The following is a 25,709-nucleotide window of genomic DNA, read 5'->3' on the forward strand; positions in this document are numbered from 1 at the left end:
AGAGAAGGTGAAAACGCCCTGGGATCTCATCTCCAGAACATCTGCGTTAATCCCTCCACAGCTGAGCACTTCCTGCTAGGCCCCGCCTTTTAGAAGTCCACCGCCTCTTCATGCCTTTCCATTGGAGACCAAGTTTGGACATGGGTTTAGGGGAAGGCAAACCACATCCAAACCATTGCAATAATTCAGATGCATTGATACCGTGCATTGTAGCAGAAACAAATTAATGTAAAATTATGAAAATATTAGAAAATATAAAAATCAAAACCAGATATCCAATCGTGTGTCCCTCTGATGGCATGCAGAAGGTTTCCTTTAGTTATTTTTATTTTGTAAGTGCTACACTCTTTAAGTTTATTTATAGATTTCATAGAAACGGTTTATTTTAGTCCCTATTTTAGTCCCTATTTTACCTTCATATCTTCTAAGGGTTGATGCAGCTTGCCCTGTAGCCTGTTTTCAGATGTATAGTCAGTGCAGTTATGTGTACATAAACACTTTGATTGTCATCAGCCTGGTGATGGTTAGCCTATGATCTCACCACAGTCCATCTTAACTAGATTTAACTCAGACTCTGCATTCACTGAGAGCCTGGTTTGCTTGTATCAGGTCATTAAATTAAACTCCCATCCAGATTCTCAACTGACAAGTTACAGGAACACTCCAAGAATATGCTTCATGATTTCCTTTGGGTATTCTCTCAGAATAATTAACTGAGATTAAAGAAGTTGCCATATGAACAGAACAGCAAAACGTATTTATCACTTCATTTAATGAAGGACTTGCTTGATTCTGCTTGTGCCAGTCACAGAAGGTGAAGGTCATGCTATCAAGGCCTGCAAAACAAACCCTGATTCTTGAAAATTCAGACTCTTCTCCTTACCCATGCTGTACCTAACACAAAGTCTCTTCTGGTTGTCAAGTGTCTTCCAGTGCCCTCCCCTGCCCCCCGCCACACCATCTTGCCAGCTCTCCTGGTTCTGTTTGTGCTGTTTCTCTTTGATTTCTCATTTTCTCCTCATTCCCTCAACTTCCATTGCTGACAACACTGAGCAGCCAAAGGTAATTTGCAGGAATTTACTACTTGCATTTCTCATCCCCGCCTTTGTCTCTTCCTAGCAACCACGGCTTGTGTCTTTCCAAATCCCCATGTGGGGATTATTTCCCCTTGGAGGGAGTGTGTGTGTGTGTGTGTGTGTGTGTGTGTGAGAGAGAGAGAGAGAGAGAGAGTCCTGGGACTTGAACTCAGGGCCTGGGTGCTGTCTCTGCACTTGTGTGCTCAAGGCTAGCCCTCTCAAGCCACAGCTCTACTCTACTTCCAGCTTTTGGGTGGTTATCTGGAGAGAAGTCTCACAAACTTTCCTGCACAAGCAGCTGGCTTCCAACCGTGATGGTCAGATCTCAGCCGCCTGAGTAGCTAGGATTACCAGCATGAGCCAGTGGCGCCCAGCTTTCCCACCGGCTTTTGAAACTAGATTTTTTTCCCTTCAGTAATTCTCTCCCCTCTATCCTGCCCCATTGAATTTTGTGCCTATCGATTTTGTATTAGAAACCATGCCGAATTATCTCCTCTGTAAAAACAAAAGCAGAACAAAATATCCACTGCCTCTATTTATTACCCTATTCTGCTGGTTGTAAAACTCCTAAAACAGACATCGTTATTGGCTGTTTCAGCTTTCCTGTCATGATCTCTAAAGCCATCTTCCCCGGACCCCGCCCCTGCTAGCTCCTTCTGCGGTCAGTAGTCCTCACATTAGGCTCCCCAAAGGGACATTCCCCCTCATCTTCCAGCTGACAACTCCGCGGCTGTTCCCTCCACTTCTACCCCCCGTTGAGGTGGCTGGAGCTGCACCTCCCCTTGTGTTCCCCCATGCCACACTGGGTTCTCCCACGGGGCCACCGGATGCTCTTCCTCACTGTGTGCTTCTCTGGTGCATTGTTGTTGTTTCCCTTTTTCTTTTCCAAGTGCCCGAGCCTCCAAGAGTTGGCATGCACAATTACTCAGTTCTGAGACGGTTTCTGTTCTCTATTTATATTCATTCCCTGTATAATCTCACGACTTTAAATATCTGCAGAGCCGTATCATCTGCTAATTTACCAGCCAAGTAATAAGAAGCAACAAGATGGGCTCCATTTCCTCACCCTGATACTGAGTCTTGGACTCAGGGCCTGAGTGCTGTCCCTAAACTCATGGCTAGTGCTTTAACATTTGAGCCACAGCCCTGCTTCTGGATTTTTTTTAGTGGTTCATTGGAGATGAGGGTCTCACGGAGATTTCTGCCTGGGCTGGTTTTGAACCTGAATCTTCAGATCTCAGCCTCTTGAGTAGCTAGGATTACAGGTGTGAATTGCCAGGCACCCAGCTTGGACTGTATATTTTGAACACATGGAAGTACTATCACTACCCAAAAAGATCATGAGAATTGCTGGTTATTGGCACCAGAGGAACAGTGGAGCAGAAGCCATTTGTTTAGTAAACACATAGTGCTGTTTCAAGTTCAGAGTTGACCAAGGAAGTAATTCACCCTCCTCAACTTTCGAACAGGACTCAGAAGGAACGTAAGCTCAGAGCATGTAGAATGAGAAGTAGGCCTCCCAGAAGCTCTCATAGCCCGTCTTCATGCTAGCTAGACATCCCCAAATGGGCCTTTGACTTGAATGAAGGTATGCCCACATATACCCGGCAAGGTCCTCTGGAACACACACACACACACACACACACACACACACACACACACACAGATGTTCAACTTACTATGTCTTCCATCTTTCCACTTTACAATGTATGTAAGGGATGTGTAGTCAGCATATACCACACTCTGAATTTTGACTATGGATCTTTTCTTGGACTACATTATGTGATTGTGTCCTCCTTTGTTATGCAGAGGTGGCAGCTCCCAACTGAGACTAACCTTGCCCTGCATTGCTAACCTATGCTGACCCAGGTTAGGTATGCTAGATGCATTTGCAACTGACCACATAGTTAACTGCCAGTGGATTGGGTGTGACTAATTGAGTAGTATTTATTAATTTTCAAATGAGTTCTCTCTCACACACAAAGACAGATGAGGCATGCATAAATAATGGGATCTGGTTGAGTCTCACTTGATAATTTGAAACCCAGTTATGTCAGGTTGCTCTTCTTCCTCCTTGACAGTGACCTTGAGAGTCTCAAAGCTACTGTAGTTATTAAGTTGAGAAGCACATACCTTTTCAGACTATAAATCACTTTAACATATGGCTCATTCAGAAGCTAAATCTTACATAGGGATAGAATACAAGAGTTTACTTGGGGAATAAGTGAATGCTGGTTACAATACAGAGAAGTAAAGGCAGCTATTTGAGCATTCTCTAGTAAACCACTTATTCCCATGGAAATTCTGAAAGATTATTTGAAACCCATACAACTCTACCTAAAGAATAATAGAACTGGGGTGTCCATACACCAAGCTCTGAAATTTGGTTGATAACTACTTCCTGCTGTTAGATGGCAGTTATAGAAAAGGCTCAGCATTTTTGACCTGCTGCTAGTGTAGTCAAATCAGCCTCCATTTTCCAGGAAAAGCCCTCAGCCTCAGAGGTAGAAGTGCTGGTAACCTGAAATCTGCTAGAGGACACTGAAACACCAAAAGATTTGGATACAAATGTCTGCAACCACAACGGATGCCATCTATGTTAGGAGACAAATGGTTTTATAAGGACCCCAAAGCTATAGGAGTAATGTATTTAAAAGGACCTCATTGACAAAGTTCTAAAGCTAAAATATATGACAGTCAACAAACCTCTTAGTCCCTCCCTTTTGGATATCACTTGTTGAACATATGCTGTAGGCTGCACACAGTGTTGAATATTTTGCACAACTATGGACTGTTATGATTATTCCCAGCAGCAAACATCCAAATGCACATAAACTGTGCCTCATAAGTTCATTGTGACCTAACTACTTCTGGACTAACAGCAATTCGATACAGTGCAGAACTTCCCCTTCCAAATCGTGTTCCTAGCATTTCGAGTCTCCAGCAAGTACCTGCTTGATGGGCTTCATGCGTAGGACTTTCCAGGAAGCCTTCATCCCATGATGAGACTTTTCTGCTTCATTTGCAGCATTGTCCAGGCACGAAATTAGATAGGATGAGGTTTATCATTCTTCCATGTTGGAAGATACCTGGCCGCCTTGTTAACTGAAGGACAGGGAAAAGAGCGACACAGGTCACTATTTTCTTCACATTTATGGAAGAAGCCTCTTTTCAAAACAATGCCTGGCTTCCTCCTGGACCAGGTAGGTTGGCTTTTCTTTTTATTTTCCCCCGGAAGTTAAATGCAGAAATATGTACTAGATAAATGCTTCTCAGGTGCTGCTTCATAGTGGATACCAGGTAGCGGCCAAGCCTCGGCTACACAGAAGTTGTTCTGATCTTGCCATGCGTGACTTCCTGCCCACTTGAGCTCGAGGTGAGAAAGTGTTCGTCTGGGGAGCATGGAGAGGTCTCAGGCCTCCTGGGGCCTGGCGAGGCTCCTAGGGAAGAAGAGCTGGTGTAGCCCGCAGATAGGACAGGGGATATTCACAAGAATGGCAGGGCTACATGGGCTCTAGGGAGCTGCCGAATCTTGAATCAGAGCCATCAACTGCGTCTTCGGTTTCATTTCCTTGGGTCTGAATACAGCTTTTAGAAGAAAATGAAAAGGATTTGATCGCGGCTGGCTTTCTGCTGCTAAAGTGAAGCCCCAGATGGATTGTGAAGGTTCTATATCCTTTTTTTTGGACCTACTAAACTTCTTTTAGTGACATCACTTAACATGGCTTGAAGCCTTGTTTTCAATTGTCCAGTTCATTCTTCTAAGTTTCAGTAAGTGAGAAGTAAGGGAGGCTACCATAAGACTGCAAGCATACATGGTTGCTTACATATCTGTTCCTTTTCTGATGGATCTACCACTATCTTTAGTTGAGAACCATACCCATTACTCTGGATTTGTACACAGGGAACTAGGAAAAGGATCCTTGATCTTTTCTATCCCTGATTTCTGGGAATTTCTCAGAGGTTGTGATGCTGGCATATTCCCGAATGTTGACCTGGATATTTTTTCATATGACTATCCAAAGGCAAAGGCTACCATTGTCAGTAGAAGAAGTTTCATGCCATTGGGTACTAAGCTACAGATTGAACAAAATAATTAGAATATGATTTTTTTAATTTATTTATTTCTTTATTGTCAAAGCCAGAATATTCTTTTTTGTGGCACAAAAGCCTTTCAAGAACATTGGAATCTCTTCCCAAGGTCATGCTCTTGAGACAGCTTACACTCCACCCATTTACCGCATTTGCATTTGGCTTTTCTCAGAGGTCCAGTTGCCTGGGCAACAAGGAGCGGTGTCTGAGTGTGCATCTCTGACTTTCATCACTCCTTTGCTGGTGGATGAGCTCATGGAAATCATTCCACAGTCCACTTATCTCATCTTCCTCTTCTCTTTTACAAAGGTCTCACAGCTTTTTTTTTTCAAGATTGGGCTCACCGACAGTGTCACTCAGATGAGCTCATTTAAGTGCCTTAATTCAATTAGGTGGCCTTAACCCTATCCCTGCCTTTGAGCTCTTCTAATCTACATTTTCTTGTCTGTAGAGTCATTTCTATGCATCACATCTGAATGTGTGGTTGAGTCTTTGTATTCTAAATAGGCAAGAAGCAGCTTCCTTAACATTGGCAGCCCTGGACTCTTGAGTACCAGTGCCACCGGTTAGGTTTACAGATCCACAGGAATACGGCATTAGTTTCTGACAATTAAGGGTTTATGGATCTTGGCTCTAAGCTTTGAGGCCTATATCTCTAGGCGCTTGTGCACCCTTTTGGATCCAGTGCATGTAACTCTTAACTCTGAGAAATAGAGGATTATTGCTCCCAGCTTTCAAAGCTCTTGATGCCCAGGTGAGGAGCTGGTTATGCTATGCTTTCAGTGCCAGCAGCCCAGCACCTAGCAGCTCATGTTATAGCTCCTCTGCATTGACTATGGATGGTACTTGGCTCTTAATCCTTGGTTGCTCTCAGGAATTCGTCCAGTGACCAAGGTTTGCAGCTTTCACCTTCCATTCCTTGAGGTTTCCCACTTTCCACGGTCACTTCTTCCGTTTCTCTTCCTACCACTCCCCAAAACCATTGAGCTGCCTTTCTGCTGGTGGTTGGGTCTTGGGTTAAGAAGCTCTTCTGCTCTTTGTGCAACCAGCTCATACCACAAGTAGGCAATAAGAGGCCACTTGGAAGTCTTGTTTAAAATAATATTGCAATTGGGATATTAATGTTGTCATTGGTGTGGGGGGGGGGATGCCCATACACAGGAGGAGCTTCTAGGACTAACCCCACATGGCTGAGAAATAGCCTTATTACACAGCTAGAAAAGCTCAGATCGTCCTGTCACCCAGCACAGCCTGGCATGTTCCCAGTTCTCAGCTCCAACAATCACAGCCTTTGCTTAGGAACCAACCACAACAACCAGGTGAGTCACTTGGGGTGTGCCCCTTCTCCCTTCCTGAATGAGAACTGACGGAGAGAAGCCTGGAATGGAATGGCGTTGCCGTAAGTTGCCTGAAGCGGTTATGACTGGAACAGGCTCCGGGAAGCAGGAGACGTGGCTTCAGCTGCAGTTGTGCGTGTCACAGTTCTTGCAGCCGGAATGGAGTTTCCTCAGTGGGATAGTGAGGGAGCCTACCGGCACAGCCAGACTTCAGGGTTCCCAGAGAAGAGTTTGCTTGGTTGTCAGCTCCCAGTTCTAAGTGGCCAGGCATAAGGGATGGTCCATCAGCTGTCATTCAAGGACGGAATGGTGCATTCGTGACAGATTCACAGATTCAGAAAAGCCTTAAATGGTTGCTTATCATCCAGATCTAGGTAAAATTAACTCTTAAAAGTATTTAACAACACTTAACCCCATAACTGTCTATCCTGTAGAGGGTTGGCTCCCATTGATCTGTCTCACCATGTCCATGGTTTGAATGTGTGCCCCAAAAGTTTATTGCAGGAACCTTCGTTCCTCAGTTGTTTGGGGGCTTGGAGCTAGTGGGAGATGTTCAGAGTTTTTGTGAGTTTTATTCAGTGCTAAATCCTTAGGACCTAGAAAACTGCCTCTCTCATAGCAGGCCCTCCATGAATATCTGTTGAATGAGTGATTGACAAGAATAATTGCGGACTTTTGAAGGTAAATGGGAACTATTTTCCATGGAGACAATCTCTGATAGGAATGTGAAAAGATATTTTCTTTTGTTTTCAAACATCACCTTCATGACTGGTGTTTGCATAACTTAGCAACAATTCTTTTCAATTGGCAGCTACCGTTTATCTTTCAGAGCGTAGCTCCCTCCTTGGGAAACTGTCAGGTAGATTACATGTCACAAGGTGAAAGAATTTCGGAGGAACGAGTTGATAGATCTGATCTATTCTTTTTCCAAAGCCGTGTAACTGTTATAAATCTATCAATATTGGCTTTATGTCTATGAGTAATCACCCATAAACATAATTCACAGTAAACACTGTTTGTTTTTTTTTCTGAAACTACTTGAGTAGCTTTGGAATCAAAATCACATCCTTTTGCTTCATCTTTTTCTGATCACTTTGTTCCCCCAAATATACATCTGTAGGGCTGGGGATATGGCCTAGTGGCAAGAGTGCCTGCCTCGGATACACGAGGCCCTAGGTTCGATTCCCCAGCACCACATATACAGAAAACGGCCAGAAGCGGCGCTGTGGCTCAAGCGGCAGAGTGCTAGCCTTGAGCGGGAAGAAGCCAGGGACAGTGCTCAGGCCCGGAGTCCAAGGCCCAGGACTGGCCAAAAACAAAACAAAAACAAAAACAAAAAAAAAACAAATATACATCTGTGGCTGAAACTCTCCAGCTGTTGAAATGGACTGTACTTTGGAAATGTTGGTCTTAGATGTTTTTAAACCAGTTCAATGACTCTCAAATAATGCGCCAATTATAACTCACATGTTTTCTAATAATATGGATTAAGGACTTTGTTAAAACAGAAAAAGATTTTTTTCTCCTTAAAGTTGTTTCTAATAAGCCCAGTGAATTATGTGCTTTTGTTAATAAAGTTAATTAGAATAATGGTAAGAAATAATGAAGTCTGGGGCTGGGAATATGGCCTAGTGGCAGGAGTGCTTGCCTCGTATACATGAAGCCTAGGGTTCGATTCCCCAGCACCACATATACAGAAAACGGCCAGAAGTGGCGCTGTGGCTCAAGTGGTAGAGTGCTAGCCTTGAGCAAAAAGAAGCCAGGGACAGTGCTCAGGCCCTGAGTCCAAGGCCCAGGACTGGCAAAAAAAAAAGAAAGAATGAAGTCTGGGGCTGGGAATATGGCCTAGTGGCAGGAGTGCTTGTCTCGTATACATGAAGCTCTGGGTTCAATTCCCCAGCACCACATATACAGAAAATGGCCAGAAGTGGTGCTGTGGCCCAAGTGGCAGAGTGCTAGCCTTGAGCAAAAAGAAGCCAGGGACAGTGCCCAGGCCCTGAGTCCAAGCCCTAGGACTGGAATCAAAACAATATACATATGAAGTATATATATATATATATATATATATATATATATATATGTCTACTTATGCACATACACACATATGTAGTAAACTTAATGTCATGGAATAATAGTAAATCTTGTTAATTCTAGGGATCGTATGACTGACATTTCTTTCTAGGAGTCAGAACTTTGCATGCTTAAATGTTGAACATTATTATTATTAGGGGTAATAGTGATATAAATACCAGAAATATATAATAGAATGAACAATGTTCAAGTAAACAAATACTTCCACTGGTGACAGGAGCACTGTAAGGAAGTGGTAGTGTAATTGCATGGTTGGTCTTACTACTGAGCATTCCTAATACGGTCTGACACAGTTGCCAGCTCCCGTCATCATTGTCTTTTGTTAGGGCATATTGGTGTCTAAAAGACACAGAAAGTGTGTGAAGAAAAGATGTGGAGACATCTTAAGAAATGACATTGAAGATTTACATGAAGATATTAAATGTGTAAACCTAAACAAACGATAGTGGGGGGAAAGAATAATGTACCCCCCCCCAAAATAAATGATGTAGAAATCATCAACATCACACCAGCGATTAGTGAGCATGTTTGGGTCACCACATTGAAGTATTTCTGGAACTCAGAGGTAGATTACTTTCTACCAAATTCTGAGAAACTTCAGACTTTTAGTGAATAATCAATTAAAATATTTGATAAACTCAACTAAGATGAATAGAGATAAAGCTCTGTGTGAATTACTTGTGGAAGAAAAAGAAATACGATGTATGTCTCTCAGTCCTGCAGCTGAAATGGCCCCAAAGGCATAGGTGCTGAAAGCTCAGTCTTCTCTGGTGGAGAGAACCCTTAGGGAGTAGGGCCTGCTGACTGGAAGATGGATTATTGGGGTACATGCTCTTGTAGGGGATATCTAGCAGCTTCGCCCCTCCTCTGGCTGCCTGCCATCAGGACACAATCTTGCCTTGGCATATTGTGCCACACCAACTCCAAAAAAAAAACAGTACTGAGTGTCCGTGGACTGAAGCCTCTGGAATGATGACCCAAAGTAAACCTTTTCTTTCTTATCCATTGCTTATCTCTGGTATTTTGTCATAGTGAGGGAAAGGTGACTAACACAGTCAGGTAATATGGTTACCTTTCTAGCCCCTAGTACCTGGTTTATTTTAATTACAGTGCTTGTTCTTTTATGAAATAGCCCTACTTGTTTAATTTTTGGTGACTTCTCTTTTCCCATGTAAATTACATTTTATGAGAGTAGGGACTTTGATTCATTCAGTGACTAGAATAGTAGCTGCTGTCTAGCCAAATATTAGTTGAAGAACAATATCCTGGGCTAATTACCCATACATGACCATGCCTTGTATGTTCTTTGAACATTTTTCTCCCAGTCATCTGTTATTATTTTCTTACTGGATATTAAGTAGAAGCTTTTAGCTTTGATGAATCCTTGTATATTGCATTAACTTTGATTGTAGCTTTGATTAATTCCTGTGCTGTTGTATTCCAGTCTGGGTGATTGCTTCCTAATTTGTGTTCATAGAATCTTTAGTTTCAGACAGACATATTCTCCCTCATTTTCTTCTAGGAATTTTATTCCCTTTTAGTGATTCATGTCAAATTGATTTCTCTGCATAGAATGAAAAACTCTCCATGTGCATCTATAGTTCGAGCAAAAGATTTCACTTTCTTCACTGAATTGCTTATAAAAAATGATCTTGTAAGAGAAGGGCTATTCTTAGGCTTTTAGTTAGAACCATTGATTTATCTGTTTTTCCTTATGTCAATACCATACTTATGTTGACTTTGTAGATTCATGATGAAGCTGAAAGTTTGCAATTCCTCCAAATTTTGTTTATTTTTTTGTAAATGATCACCTTGGTTATTCTCTCTCTCTCTCTCTCTCTCTCTCTCTCTCTCTCTCTCTCTCTCTCTCTCTCTCTGTGTGTGTGTGTGTGTCTATGAACCACAAATCAAATTACTTACCAACCCCTTCTTGGTGTGATAACTGGGATCGGTATTCTGGGAAGAAATAGCTCCCCACATTATTAAGTTTAACAGCCTGTGGTCTTGGATCTTCTCCCCTCTACGTGTTTTAAATTTTATCTCTGAGCAATAAGGGTATAGTTTTAAGAGAAGAGTCATGCGCAACTATGGTTGAAATCATTCATTTTTTATTTTATGAGTTTTTTTCATTCTAGATAAAATTATTTTTATAAATTTTTACTTTTGCAATAACATGCCACTAGAATATAGAAATAAAAGTGATTTCACATGTTAGGCTTGCTAGAAGTGGTGATTGTTTCATTTTGTTTGTTTGTTTGTTTTGTTCCAATACTAGGTCTTAAACACAGGGCCTCTTCACTCATGGCTAACACTCTATTACCTGAGCTATGCCTCTAGTCCTGGGTTAATTGGAGGTAAGAGTCTCCCAGTTTTGACTGCCTGGGCTGACTTCAAACCATGATCCTAAATTTTCAGCTTCCTGAGTAGCTAGGATTATAGGCATGAGCTACTAGTGCCTGGCTTAGAATAAGTAATTTCAATTACTAGAAATAGGAATTTTTATATGTTGTTTATAATTGCTCATTTTAAACAATCTCTTAATTTATGAATAGACTTACTTCTTTTTAAGTTTTAAATGCATTTGTTTATTGTTGGTTATTTACTTTTGTAAAGTCTTTCCAGAGGAGATCTGATGGTCATAGAGCTACTTCATTTATTTTTTTCTCTCATTCATTACAGTCTTTGTTGCCCACTCTCTCAAACCCTCTTTCTATTAAGTTTTTAAAATTTATTTATTTATTGTCAAAGTGATGTACAAGAGGGATTACAGTTTCATACATAAGGCAGTGAGTACATTTCTTATCAACGTTGTTACCTCCTCCCTCATTTTTCTCCTCCTCCCCCTCTCCACTCCCTGCCCCCCCTCACCAGTTGTACAGTTGGTTTACTGCATATTTTCTTGTAAGTATTGCTGTTGCATTGGTTCGCCTTTTACCCTTTGTCTCTCCATTTTGTTGTTCCCCTTCCCTTCCTTCCCTAGTTCTGATAAACACATATACATATACCCAAGATACCAAAATCAGTTACAGTGATATCAGGGGTAAAAACATGGGGGAGAAAGGCAAAAAGAAAAAGGCATAATTTCACATGGTATGTTGAAAGTAACAACAATGATAAACCACTTATTTCCATAACTTGGAGTTATTATTTTTTGCTCAGTTGTTTCTGGCAGTAGATCAAATGCACCATCAATACTTTCAACATGGCCCGCCATGGGGCCTCCCTTCATACTAAGTCAACCTACCACTGCCCTTTGTCCCCTACAGTAAATGTATCATTTTCCTCTGGCTGGTTTCATCTCTTCTTTACCTGTATGATTTTATGTGTCTTTATACAAACCGTATCTGGTGTCTTTTGAATCAGTATTCATAGGCATTTAAGTCAGTTTGAGGAGTTTGAGGCCATTACTTCTTTAAATGTTCCTCTTGCCTAATCTCTTCTCTTTTCTTCTTCAGAATATAGCTAGGCATTGGCTCCACCCACTGAACCAGAACCACCTGAAGAAATCCAGGTTTAAAGACGAAAGGAAGTTGCTGCTCCGCACATTCATAAGAAACGCCTCTGTTATTCCGATTAAGGGTGTCTGTGCCTCTGCCCTCCAATAAGTTGACCCTTTGTTTCCTCTTGTTTTTGTCTCCTCCATTGTACCTTAGTTCTATTCAGTGAATTCATAGATTTCAGGATACTGTATCTTTCTGTTCATTACAGAATTTGTTTTTAAGAAACCATGTTTTAGTTTCCTATCTTACTATTCATCCTCTAACTCCAACATCTAAATCGTGTGATTTGTTTGTTTCTCTTGACTGCAAAATCATTTTCCTATTTCTTTACATTAAGCAATTTTTTATTGTACTTAGGGTATATATTGTTGAAGCTCCACATTTTTCCCCTTTGAGAACTTTCCCTTTTCTTGGTGCTTGATTTGATTAACTAAGCTCTGTCTTATGCAACAGGCTACAACAAAAAATATCTCTGCTTAGTTTTGTTTTATTTACCACCATAATGAGCATGTGGTCACTTTCCCAAGAAGGATTGTAAGTCATTTGTGTCTTTAGAAAAGGTTGGTTTGATTCCTCAGCACCACATTAAAAAAGAAAAGAAAAGAAAAGAAAAGGTTGGGTGCAAGCAGAAATCTGACTGCAATAATATAAAGAACAACAGTATCGTGTTGCTTCATGAGCAAAGAACATTTTTGGAATGCTATCACCCCACTGGACTTCATATCCTTATTACTATTACATTGTCTGAGGAAAAGAATTAAATGTGGGATTACCAAATAAGTCACCAGGGAAAGAAAGCATTAAGAAATGCTTCAGATGAAAATTTCAACCATATTTAAAACAATTCTCCTTGAGGTAATAGCTTGCTGCTCAGTTCTTCAGCCTTATTTTCTTATTACCCGCTGCTTAATATTCCATGCTGGTGGATGTGCTCATTTACCTTCATGTTTTGGGGCATGCTGTTTTTTCTCTCCCTAAAATGTTCTCCAATCCCCTGCATGACCTCTATCTTCTAGGAAATCCTTACTCGTTTATTAAAATTCTTAGGAAATCTCATATTCTCTACTAAGTCTTCCGTGATCTGCTGTCCAGCCCACCCATTACCTGCCCCAGCCTTGCCCTTCAAACTCTGGGCCTGTAATCGCAATCACACATCCTTCCAATAATTTAATCATTTATATGGTTCCCTCCTTTAGGAGGGGAGCTGGGGGTATGGCCTAGTGGCAAGAGTGCTTGCCTCATATACATGAAGCCCTGGGTTCGATTCCCCAGCACCACATATATGGAAAACGGCCAGAAGTGGCGCTGTGGCTCAAGTGGCAGAGTGCTAGCCTTGAGCAAAAAGAAGCCAGGGACAGTGCTCGGGCCCTGAGTTCAAGGCCCAGGACTGGGGAAAATATCCTTTAGGAGGGGGTCAAGGATAATATTTTAATCTATCATTCTGTATCTTTCACTTAGTCTTTTGCTTGACACATACTGGATGCTCTTTCACTTAGTCTTTTGCTTGACATAATATATGCTCAACAGATGCCTCATTGTACAGATTTAATCAGATAATTAGTGAAAATATGTGAGAAAATGAAATCTCTAAGAGAAGTTTACTGTGACTCGGGCATATTATCACTTAAAAAAGTCTAGGCCAAATCCACAGGTAATAGGTTAAAGTTGATTATTTTATATTTTCTTTCTGAGTATCACTGATTATATTTCACTTCCCTTCCCCATTCATTCTTTCCCTTTGCAAGTTGTAAGTCCTCACCTAAAATGAAATGATTCTGTCTTTCTTAAGTTCATACAAGTAACTATTCAGATGAGCCATATGAAATCAATGTTTTATATACTTCTATATTGGCAGTTTCTCCTAAAAAATAAGGATTAAGAGCTAAAGCCTCTCCCCTGCATCTGCTACTTAGCTCACAGAGCCTGCATTTCTTAGTATGAATAAGTTGGTAAAGCAACCATGTATATTTTGTTGAAGTAAATATAGGTCATTTGAGTATAGGTTGCTAACTGGGAGGTAATGAGATGCTTGCCAAGGGTACTGGCCAAACAAAGGTGGGCAAATCAGCTATCAGAGAAGCCTCAAAAATACTTCTAACCCCTCTGAAAGCAGTATGGAGTTTCCTCAAAAAGCTAAACATAGAGCTTCCCCATGACCCAGCAGTTCCACTACTGGGCATTTATACAGTAGAAGACAAGGCCACACTAAAGCTTCCAGTACAACCATGTTCACTGCAGTCAAGATACAGAATCAACCCAGATGTACCTCGATGGATGAGAAGATCAAAAAAATGTGGTATAGATACACAATGGAATTCTATGCTTGCATCAGACTGAATGATACTGCACCATTTGTAAGGAAATGGGAGGACTTGGAAAAACCATATGAAGCAAAATCAGCCAGACACAAAGAAACATAGATTGCATGATTTGAGTCATTTGTTATAACTAGAATGTGCCTATAAATCTACAAGTAAACACAGTAAATGATGAAGACAAAAAATGCATTTGGACATGATAAATTATACAGGATTTTAGACATTCACACTGAGACCAAAGGAAGATATTAAGAGTGGGTCATAAAGGCTCAAGAGCTATGTGCATGTGATCATATAAAATGATATTTATCAAAATGAACTTGCAACAACGTGAAACAAGAGGATTTTTGGCATTCTGTTCTTTGCATTTTATTCTTTTCTCCTTTGATGCTATATTTTATTTCTGTACCTTTTTGTGTATATAAGTTTATCTCTTTGGGGGAGGGTAGCAGTGGGACAAAGGGTGAACAAATGCAGCAGTGATACTAGACACTGTTGAAAATGAACTATAACTTGCAGGAGGACAGGAGAGCAAAACTGGGACACAACAAGGGAAGGGTGTGACACTATTCAAAAAGAATTGTACTCATTAGCTGACCTATATAACTGTAACCCCTCAGTATATCACCTTTACAATAATAGTTCTTTTTTAAAAAAAGTACTTTGGAGTTGTATAGATTAGTGAATGCTCTCATTATCTCCATATTCACTTCCAGCCTCCAATTGTATGATTCTGAGAGTGAAAAATGATGCAACATCATTAAAATGTGAATTCACACCATTGTATTTATCCCATAATTGAATTTTCAAGTAGTTGATTACATTCCTCCCTGTGGATTAAGGAAAACAGTAGTATCACATCTAATTTATCAAACATATTTTGGCCTTTCACTACCTTTCCATTAGTTGTCTTTAAGAGCATTTATGGAAATGACTGTTATATCACTGTTGTAATTACTTTCAACATGTGATGTGAAACCATAGCTTCTATTATTAATGACCCTCTTGTATCCCCTTCCTGTGGTTGTACCTGCACTATCTCTGTATCTTATCTGAGTACATTGGAAACCATGTGTACTTGTATTAGAACTAGGAAACTGAAAGGGAATACCAAAATCGAGAGACACAGGGTAAAAAGACAAACGACTACAAAAGCAATACTTAGAAAACTGTTTGGTGTAAATCAACTGAACAACTCATGGGCGGAAAGGGAAAGGGGGAAGGGGAGGGGGGGATGAGGGAGGAGGTAACAAACAGTACAAGAAATGTATCCGAGGCCTAACATATGAAACTGTAACCTCTATGTACATCCGTTTGACAATAAAAATTGAAAAAAAAATGAGTAAGATGATGAGCATGTCTGCCTGTAGGAAGAGCATCCCAGGATTGCAGGACAGGGGCAAATGAGACCTTGCAGCTCAGAGCCTGCAATTCTCTGCTCTGGAAAATTAGGTCTTTCCAGAAGAGTTTTACCTCGGTTAATATGAACCTTGATGTTAAGAAGAATTTCCATGTTAATGTGAATCTCAGAGTTCATATTTCCCCCCACTGTTAATTCTTTAGTTCTCTGTAACTTTTAAACTTAAAGGGATCTTTGAAACCAAGTGTGCTGAAAATATCTCTTAAAAATAAGGAACACATTTAGATTCTGGAGCACAGCAAATTCCCTGTGAAGAAAAGCTCCCAATTTGTGTTCTATTTGCATTTCCATAAACACAGAGAATCTTTGTCTACACTTATTATGTGACAAATCACAGCGCTAGAAGTGGGGTGTTTGAAGACTCTAATTTTGCACATGCTTCCATTCTTGTTAGGTTTACAATGTGAAGCAACATAAAACGTGTACTTTAGGCCCCCAGTTTTTTCCCCAGGAATTGATATTTTAAATAACACTGGCCCCATTTAAAGTAACTAATATATTTTAAAAAATTATAAAAGACCAGGCACTGATGGCTCATGCCTATAATCCTATACTCATATGTTTCTGTAATACAGATAAGTTCTCTTCTAAAATGCTTACCAATAAACTGCTCAGCCCTGGTACAATTAATATATACTAATAAAAACAAGGCACCTGAACTAAAATTCTTCTGCGTTCTCATAAGCTGCCTCAGTGGGATGCCGTTGGTGGTGACAGGGGTCGGTTAATGAAGCACATAGTATATCTGGTCTAGGTAGGTAGAGGCCCAGCACATAGTTAAAGTCTGGTGAGGAGTAAGTAATAGGTTCTTTTACCCCTCCACATTCTGATGACTTTCGAGCTTAACTGAGGTCACCAGACCAAGAATGGACCATTCATTACTCAAGTCCCTCATCAGCTCACAAAGGAAGATGCTTGAGCAAGAAGGATGAGATCCAGGCCTGCAGGACCAGGCTTCTGTCATGGCGGCAGGGGCCGGAGGCTCCCTATGGGGCAGCGTCCCTTATACTCAGCATGGCAGGGCTCACCCTGAGTTGGCTCTCACATAAATACTTGTTAAAGAAATGAATTCACCGAATCCCTTGGTTTGGGTTTGGCAATCTTAGCAGAGCTTGTGGCTTCGCAAGACTGTGGTGAAGAGATCAAATTTGTGATAGAAGCTTCTCTATACTGTGTATCCAGCTGGAGTGATCTGATACGCGTATCATACATAGGTACATGTATATGACAGGTGTGTGACTAGGATAGATGGAAATGTATCATCACCTATGATACACAAATACATGTGTGATAATGAATATATTGAGATTCATATATGTGATGTAACATGTACGATATTGGCACGTGTTGTATTGGTATGTACTGTATTTTTATTTTAGGTGGGAGAAGTGATCACAGGTGTTAGACGAGCATCAAGGTCTGTGAAAACCCCACCGGACAGCAGCAGACAGCAAACGGGCAGAAGGTATCTCCGCTATCCATACCCTACATACCTATGCTTGTTCCTAAGTCCTTAGACTTTTGATCCCTAACAAAATGAATGTGTACAAATACAGGTCCCCATTTGTTTCTGAAATTATCAGTAAGGCTGGCAATATCAGCACCAATGACGGCTGTTGTGTCAGGCACTGCGGTGTGTGCTGTGGCCCCCGCAACACCTTCCATCCCCCACTTTCCATCCTCGCTCTACAGAGAGGAGCCTGAGGGAGCAAACATGCTTAGGCCTGAAGGTCTAAAACTCCCAACTGAAGGCCAGCTAGCTGTGGCACGCGGACACAGTCCTGACGGCCACTGCTCCCACCTGCGCTCACCCCACCTTCCTCTAGTGATCCATGGGCACCTCCGACGCCTTCATTCCCAGACATCCACAGGCATAAAAGCCCCTCGTGCCCCCCTCCTGTCCATCTCCTGACCTAATTCATTTCCTGGCCCCTCCCCTCCATGCTCCGGAGAACATTCACCTCTTCTTGGTATTCTCCCACGTCAGAAACTTTGCTCTGCCTCTCTCGGATTCATGAGATCCTGGCTCTACTTTCTGGAAAGCTCCAGACCATAACTAGACTCCCCAAAACATGGCAGCCCCAGTCTTTCTGTTTCTCAATCATTCTCTACCATGAGATCTCGTTTTCTTCAACCATCTATCTATGTCTTATAATTTCCAGACTCTTCCCATCCAGATGGTGAAGTCTATTTTGGACTGAGGCAAGCTATCTCTGTGATACAAGTGTATACACTAGAATTATCACCTATAAAAATACCTGCACAAGATATATATACATATATATATATATGTCTTGCATAATAAGGCACTTGGGTATTTCTGTACTCAAAGACAACTGTTGAAGTTTTTTTTTAGAGATTTTTAAAACATGGGATTCTTTGAACGACAGATATGGAATTACATTCCTACTGAAAACTGAGCTGCTGTTTTGAACTATGAAACCCGTTGATATTTCTCAAGTTTGTGATTCCATTACCGATAGCAGATTCATGGTATCAGTGAATATTCACAGTCATAATTAACTCCCAGCATCCTCACCCCATGTAAAAGAACCTGACTCATTTGTAGGGAATTATGCGGATGTAAAGTCAAATCACTGCTCACAGTTTGGAACTGGTTTTCAGACCCCATGAAAGCTGTCATTGCTGTGATTACACTTGAAGATACAAGGCATCTTGGCACAATTCTTTATAGTGGTATTTTTGCAGAGCCTTTCTTTTTCCTTCTCATTACCACACTTGAAATGTCCATGTAAAGGTTGAGATTGCCCAGAATCACCGAGAAACTTCCTAGTGCTCATTACCTCTGGCATGCACATTGCCTTTGGCTGGCTGGGAACCCCTATTGAACAAATAATTTACCATCACCGTTAAACGTGGGTTTGAGGTTGAGTGAGGTTGTTTAAGGCACTACACTACTACTCTAGAATTCAGAAAAGGCCCTCAACCCTCTTTTAACTAGAGTGGTCTGTTTCTTAAGTTGTGGAAACAGAGTAAATGAATGGAGCTGGGTTTTAATCTATTGTGACTGGAGGGTAGCATATGGTGAACCCTTGAGGCCCCATTTCATTGCAATGTGGAGTAAGATGCACAACTTCTGAAAAAATGATGGTATTTGTTGAGTACATGATGCCATCAATCGTAAGTAATCATTGACATAGCAATTTAAGGTAAGTACCGTTATTTCTAAATTACTGAGATTCCGTGAGATAACAATTCTCTCAGGTCATAAAGTTGAGGTGGAGCCAGGAATATGAAACTTTGGGCTCACCTCTTATTCCTGTCATGGTGCCTCTTAAGGAAGAGAAGATCTTAGCCTTTACGCACTCAGAGTGGTTGTGTTTTTGTCGTTAATGTTAGGATCTTGAGGTCATAAAGCAGTACCTTATGTTGTGTGCCTTTGTGGTTTTGTCTTTCACATTTAGGTATGACCCATCAGAAATTTAGTTTCATTCAATGTATCACAAGTTATTTTTTTCCACGACAGCTATGGACCGTTGAAGAAGAGTTGTGGGGTGGAAGGAGAAAAAACTTAGATGGTTAACAATTCAAAATACATTGCATCTATGAATAATGATGGTCAAACAAACCCCACTGGACACTGTGGAATAGGGGATGGGGAAAGTGAGAGCAGGTGAAGGCTCAATCTGATTAAAATACTGCATATGTGTGTGTGAAATGTCAAGGTGAATCCCCTTCAACAATTACAATACACTTGGCAAAAATGAGTGACGGGAATGTAAAATGGTCCGGGTGGTGGGTAGTAGTGGGAGGAAGAGGGTGAACAGAGAGACGAAGAAGGAGGCTGAGTGATCAGAACACGCTGGAGATATGTGAAGATGGAGATTTTTGAGGTTGGTTTAGGAAGTGGGCAGTGAAGGTGAGGTAGATAGTGGATAGAGTGACACTAACCACAGTGCGTTGTATGCATGTTTGGGTACATCAGAAGAAAACTCCATCCTACGACTACTTTATGTTAGTAAAAATGTGGTAGAAAGAAATCAGAATACTGAGGTCATCTACTATTTCTGCATCTTGGCCTATCTGACCCTCTATGTCTAAGTGTATTTTTTTTTTTTTTTGCCAGTCCTGGGCCTTGGACTCAGGGCCTGAGCACTGTCCCTGGCTTCTTCCCGCTCAAGGCTAGCACTCTGCCACTTGAGCCACAGCGCCGCTTCTGGCCATTTTCTGTATATGTGGTGCTGGGGAATCGAACCTAGGGCCTCGTGTATCCGAGGCAGGCACTTTTGCCACTAGGCTATATCCCCAGCCCTAAGTGTATTTTTTTAATGGTATTACATACGCTAACATTTAATGCACCTAGAGGCACAATCGTATCTTCTTCACGGGTTGTTCATTTTATTAATAAGCAGTGAACTCCTTCATCTCTTCTAATTTTGGTTTATCATATATGAGCATAGTTACTCCAGCTTCCTTTCAGATTCCATTTGCTTGAAACATCATTTTCTATCCCTCTACTCTCAGGCTATGTGTGAAAGTGAGTTTCTAGTCTATTTAATCCAATCATCCAGTCTGGGTCTTTTATAGGGAGAGTAAAGACCATTTATCTCTAGAGTCATTATTGAAATGTATTTAGCAAAATTTGTGTAGCAAATTTCTCCCCTCTTTATCTTAAAAGATTTTTCTGGTTTTGTGGGTTAATACTTGATTCTTTCCTAATTCTTATGTTTTATTTTCTTCTAGTGACATTTATTCTTTCCTAAGATCTTATGATTTCGTATGTCTTTCTTCCTCTTCTGTGCATAATATTCCTTTAAGTTTAGGTTATGCATATTATAGTCTATACTCCATAAGTTTAGTCATGGTTTATTACTTGTAAATGTATGATATTTTTATAGTATTCATTGTCTTTTGCTAGTTGTAGATTTGCATTTCCTTTGTTCTTGTGACAAAATACTTCAAAGTGATGATTCTGACCCCTTGAAAGTATGTAGCTCCCTCACATTCATTGAGGTCACAGTGCTAACCATCACCATGTGTGATACATTATATAGTTGATTGTGTACCCAGAACCTCACAAGCTGGCTCTTGTTCTTTTATCGGAGGACTCTTTTTGTTTTTCTATAAAGAATGTTTATTTTCTTTCTTCCCAATCCTTATCTCTTGTTTCCTTTTCATTCCTTACTGGGTAGAGAGGTAGGTTCCAGGACAATATTGCATCATGGCCGCTGTGTTTGTTGTCATCCCTACTTTGAGTCTTTGGTGATACTTAGTGGCTTGGTAAGAGCCAGGATTTTGCACCATAACCTAGATACACTACTGCCCCCTGCCTTCCAGTAGCGATCTTTGTTTCCTGATCACCAGGAAACAAGTAAAATGATGGGCACCTGCTATGGCTATGACACGATGGCTTTCCTCATTAGTGCTGGCTGGGAGAACTTGTTTGTGGTCACCGTCTGCGGCCCATGGTGCCTGGGTTCTTTCTGAGGAACAGGATGAGCAGTGCTGATGTCGGAGACAGTGGGCTCAGTCCCAGCCATGCCAGGTTTTCTGTGTGGTGAGAGCTGACAGTCATCCTCCCTCCCTCTGGGTCAGGAGGGGCGGGAAGAGAATTGATGATGACAATAAAGGCCTCAGCATAGGGCACAACTCAGGACACACCTGCCTGGGTCCCCAACATGTGTCCCCAGGTTCAATGACTCATTAGGACTCAAGACTCAGCATAGAATCATAGTCATGTCTAGTAGTTACTTCAGCAAAAAGAGCTCAAAGCAGTCTTGGAAAAGGGCAAAGTCTAAAGAGAGCCAAGTGCAAGCTTCTGAGGGTTCTATCCCTGTGGAGTGACACCAGATATACCAAATTCCTCCTTCAGCCAGTCTCATTGACACATCCGAGGAGCCTGAAAACCTGGAACTGTGGGCTCAGATTTTCACACGTTGCTCTCTGTGGTCTGTTCTTACTGTTTAGGGAGAGTCTGATATCAATATCAGAACTATTGACCAGCAGAGGCCCCGGCTTTCAGACCTTTCTAACAGTCACCAGCTCTGGTCCCACTGCATTCAGCCACCAACCTTGTGATAGTTCTTGTCTGCTGTGAACCCAGGAGGAGCAGCACCATAGCTCAAGCCTGCGATCTCTGTTCTTTCAAAGGCTGAGAATTCATTGAATACCACAGTGTAGATAGAGGATTCATTGTGTACCACAGTATAGCAGAGTCTGAGAAGGTCTACTCAGGTTCTATGTCGGCGCCAGCAGGCATTTATCTCAGCCCTGGTTTCTTCTTTTCCACCCAGCTGTGTCCTTAGACATTTCCAGTCCACCTTCAGATCTCATCTTTTCCACCTCTCCAAAGAGGGACCAGACACTCTACGTCTTTTTGGAATATTTATAATGTGTGAGCTGGGTCTTCCGAATTCACTGCTTTTTAGTCTTTGTAAAATTTGTATTTTTCTTTAGCAAGTCCATGTGTATGAATCAAAATCCTAAAGGAAACTAAAATCTGAAGTGTCACCAAGAGCCGAGCAGAGAGCAGGAGACCAGGGTTATGAGGACAACAGAGAGAGTTCACACTGTCACAAGAAAACAGAACTTCATCTCCCCAAGAGAAGGTGCCCACTGGGTGCATTACATCAGAGAACATCAGTTTGGAGTTCTATATGAGATTGATGGTGACTTTTTTTTTTATGTCTGAGATAACTTCTTACTTAGTTTCATTATCTTTCCACAATACAAGGGTATAAGATGAAAACGATCAAATATTTGCCTAAAAGATTTAGTGTTATACAAAAACAGACCAATAATGTGACAGTTACCCAATGCTAGAGTGAGATCTGTTTTTAGTGCACCACACTGCCCTGTGAGACGTTGCAAGGAACTGTGTCCCTCATGGACAGGGTAACTACCATAGCACCTAAAGTATAGTGGCATTAACATGTATCTGCTGGATGAATGAACGAGTGAATAGCAATGATTCGAAAACAATCTGAGAGGAATCTTCATTAATGTACAGATCACCTGGTGCAGCTCCAAGCGTACTGGAGAGAAATTCCATGAAAGTAACTCAGGGGCGTGTGTCACCCACAGCGTTTTACCTAAGCCTGTATCATTGGGAGCCATTGGCTAACCCGGGTTCTTTGTGGTTCTGCTCAGTTTGGGGTACTCCTGAAAGAAGGGGGCATAGCAGTCGGAACCGGTGCTTATGGGAGGGAGATTGGGGGCTGAGTTCTTCTGTATACCTGAACTTCTGACCCAAATACCTCTAGCAAACCATTTAGCCTGGTTAGGAGGAACACTTGTGAGTCTGCTATTGATCCTGGCTGTGTGACTTTGCCTGATGTATTGTTTCAATTATTAAAAAAAAAAATTCTGAGGTAAGCAGCACCTCCAGGTGACCTCTCCTCCAACTGTCCGCGCATTACTAGCACAGCGCTGTGGTGCTTTTCAACACTTCGTCGCGTCTCCACAGGTCAAAACCTTGTTTCTACAATGCTCTACATCACTTGAAGCTGGAGTCAGTCCCTTCTTTTTTTAAATCTCTGTGCTGTATGGGTAGCACTTCCTAACCCTTGCTGAATAAATGAGTTGAACCTATTTGAAACTAAGTTTGGTTTTTTTGCCAGTCCTGGGACTTGGACTCAGGTCCTGAGCACTGTTCTTGGCTTCTTTTTGCTCAAGGCTAGCACTCTACCTCTTGAGCCACGGTGCCACTTCTAGCTTTTTCTGTTTATGGGGTGCTGAGGAATCGAACCCAGGGCTTCATGCCTGCTAGGCAAGCACTGTACCACTAAGCCACAATCCCAGCCTGCTTGAAACTAAGTTTTTAAGGGCTGCAATGCTAATTTTCACTTTTCTGTTGTAGAGGCAAGCAAACTGAGAAACTAGAAGTTGATCCAAGGATGCATTCATGCCCTGATATAACTACCATAGTTCAAGAAAAGCAGCATGCCTCCAGCAAGTTGAGATCTGAGCCTCAAATTACACCTGGGGAGGAACACCCAGACTTTGAAGATAATCCTGAAGTGCCTCCGCTGATTTGAAATTGCCAGGTGCATAACCATGGCTGAGACCCATTCGGCCCCACATTTTTCAGTATGAAGAATAAGTATATGGTACTTATAGAACAAATGCAGAATTATCTATTATTATAACCACTTTATTGAGCAGTCCCTTACTTTGCATAGCAATAGTCTTAACTGCGTTTTAAATTAAAGTGTATACATCAAGTAAGCTGACTCATTATTTGTCTCTAATGAAGGGGTGGCTGGTGACAATATTCGGTAACATCGGTAACATGGTAGAACTGTTACATGACGTATATTGGTTGTAGGTCATGGAATGTCTGCTTATGCAAGAGATTCACAATTGTTGTAAAAGGACTGATGATTAAATTGTAACATGAGAAAATGGGTGGAGTTCAGAAGTTCAAAACATAACCTAGACCCAGTTAGAATGAGTCAGTGTGGTTTTCAACAGTGCTTCAAGTTTCCCTCTCATGAGTGTCTGTTTTCTCTGACTGTACTGCTCAATGGCAAGAATATGAATTTTCACAGTAGCCACCGTATCTGTGGGTTCCAGCTGAGTCACTTCACAAAGACCTTCAGCGAGTTCCTTCACTCATCAATCCTTAGTGGATGTGTCTGCAACATGTGATATTTGCCTATCAATTCATCTCACGATCATCTCCGTGTGTAAATACAGACACTCTCATCTTCAGAGCCATTTTTCTCATTTTTCTCCTTCTTCCCTTTCTCTTTCCATCCACTTTCTTTGCTATTTCCTTAGTTCCTATTCTCTTCTTCCTTTTTTATCATCTTGCTCCTCCCATCCTACACTTCCTTCTTTACTTCTTATTCCTTTGATATTGTCATACTTGGGCAATGAAATGGCCTCCTTGGGCTCATGGGCTGAATGCTTGTTTCCTACCTGATTGTACTATTTGGGAAAGAGATGGAAACTTTAAGAGATCAGGACTCCCTAGAGGGAGTAGGCTACTGAAGATGAGTCTTTGAAGGTGACATTTGGTCCCTGCTCCCTGGTCCCTTCTTCTCTTTCACTTTCTGTCTGCCATGAGGTGTATTACTTCCTTCTGCTTTCATGAACTGCCAACTGCATGAGGCCAACTGACCATGGGCTGAATCCTCTAAAACAATTATCTAAAGCAAACCTTCTGGGCTTTATGTTGTTTTCTCAGCTTCTTGGTCAGAGAGACACGCGGCCAACATAGAAAGATGTTTGCCTCCTCTTTATTATCTAGAAAACTGTAACTACTCCATGTACACTACAGTAAAATTATTCTCATTATACTAGCACTTAAATTCACATTCCTCAAATATTCAATTTCTCAGTGCTGCAACTCTTTACCCAGGATTCCACCCTGCTTTCATGTGAATGTGGTTGAGGTGTGTGCTCCCATATGGTTCTGTGTTGGAGAACTTGGTCCCCAGGGTGGTGGAGCTGTGTGGAACCTTTAAGAGGTGGAACCTTATGGGAGTTCCTTAAGTCATTAACCTAGAAAATGAATGCTAGGACCAGGGGTTGGAGAAGAGCGGCCTAAAGATAACTCTGAATAGGACGCAAAAATGTTCAGGTGGAAGAAACATCAGCTCCATCCTTCTTCTAGGCACACATCAGGGAGCCTGATCAAGTCACTTGGGAACAATCTTATTTGTGCCAGACAAAACCCCACAAGTCCGTAGTCTTGGACTTAAACAGAAAAGGGGAGGGAGTGATTGCCAACCCCTAGAGAGACAGACCAGTAGTAGTGACCCCACAGGGCCAGGACCTTGCTCCTAGGATAAAGCCCACACAGGGCATCTTATGGGAAAGATGGTGAGATGGATACAAGAACATTTTGACTTCCCTCTTTTCTTCCCCTCTAGGCTCTTGGCAAGCTTCCCACTGGTCAAAGCCACTGG

At 41.5% G+C, this 25,709-nt stretch overlaps 1 protein-coding gene across 1 annotated transcript in view; it reads left to right on the top strand.

Moving 5' to 3' along the window:
* Dnaaf11 (dynein axonemal assembly factor 11) overlaps window positions 1–23,951 on the top strand; it is a 59,298-nt gene extending 35,347 nt beyond the window's left edge. Inside the window, exons 11-12 of the mRNA XM_048358698.1 lie at window positions 17,214–17,299; window positions 23,654–23,951. Of these exons, the coding sequence (XP_048214655.1) occupies window positions 17,214–17,299; window positions 23,654–23,831 (264 nt within the window). The 3' untranslated portion in view covers window positions 23,832–23,951. The remainder of the gene's footprint in view (window positions 1–17,213; window positions 17,300–23,653) is intronic.
* The last annotated feature ends 1,758 nt before the right edge of the window (window positions 23,952–25,709 follow it).

The sequence above is a fragment of the Perognathus longimembris genome, chromosome 12, assembly GCF_023159225.1.
Source record: "Perognathus longimembris pacificus isolate PPM17 chromosome 12, ASM2315922v1, whole genome shotgun sequence".
Lineage (NCBI taxonomy): Eukaryota > Metazoa > Chordata > Mammalia > Rodentia > Heteromyidae > Perognathus > Perognathus longimembris.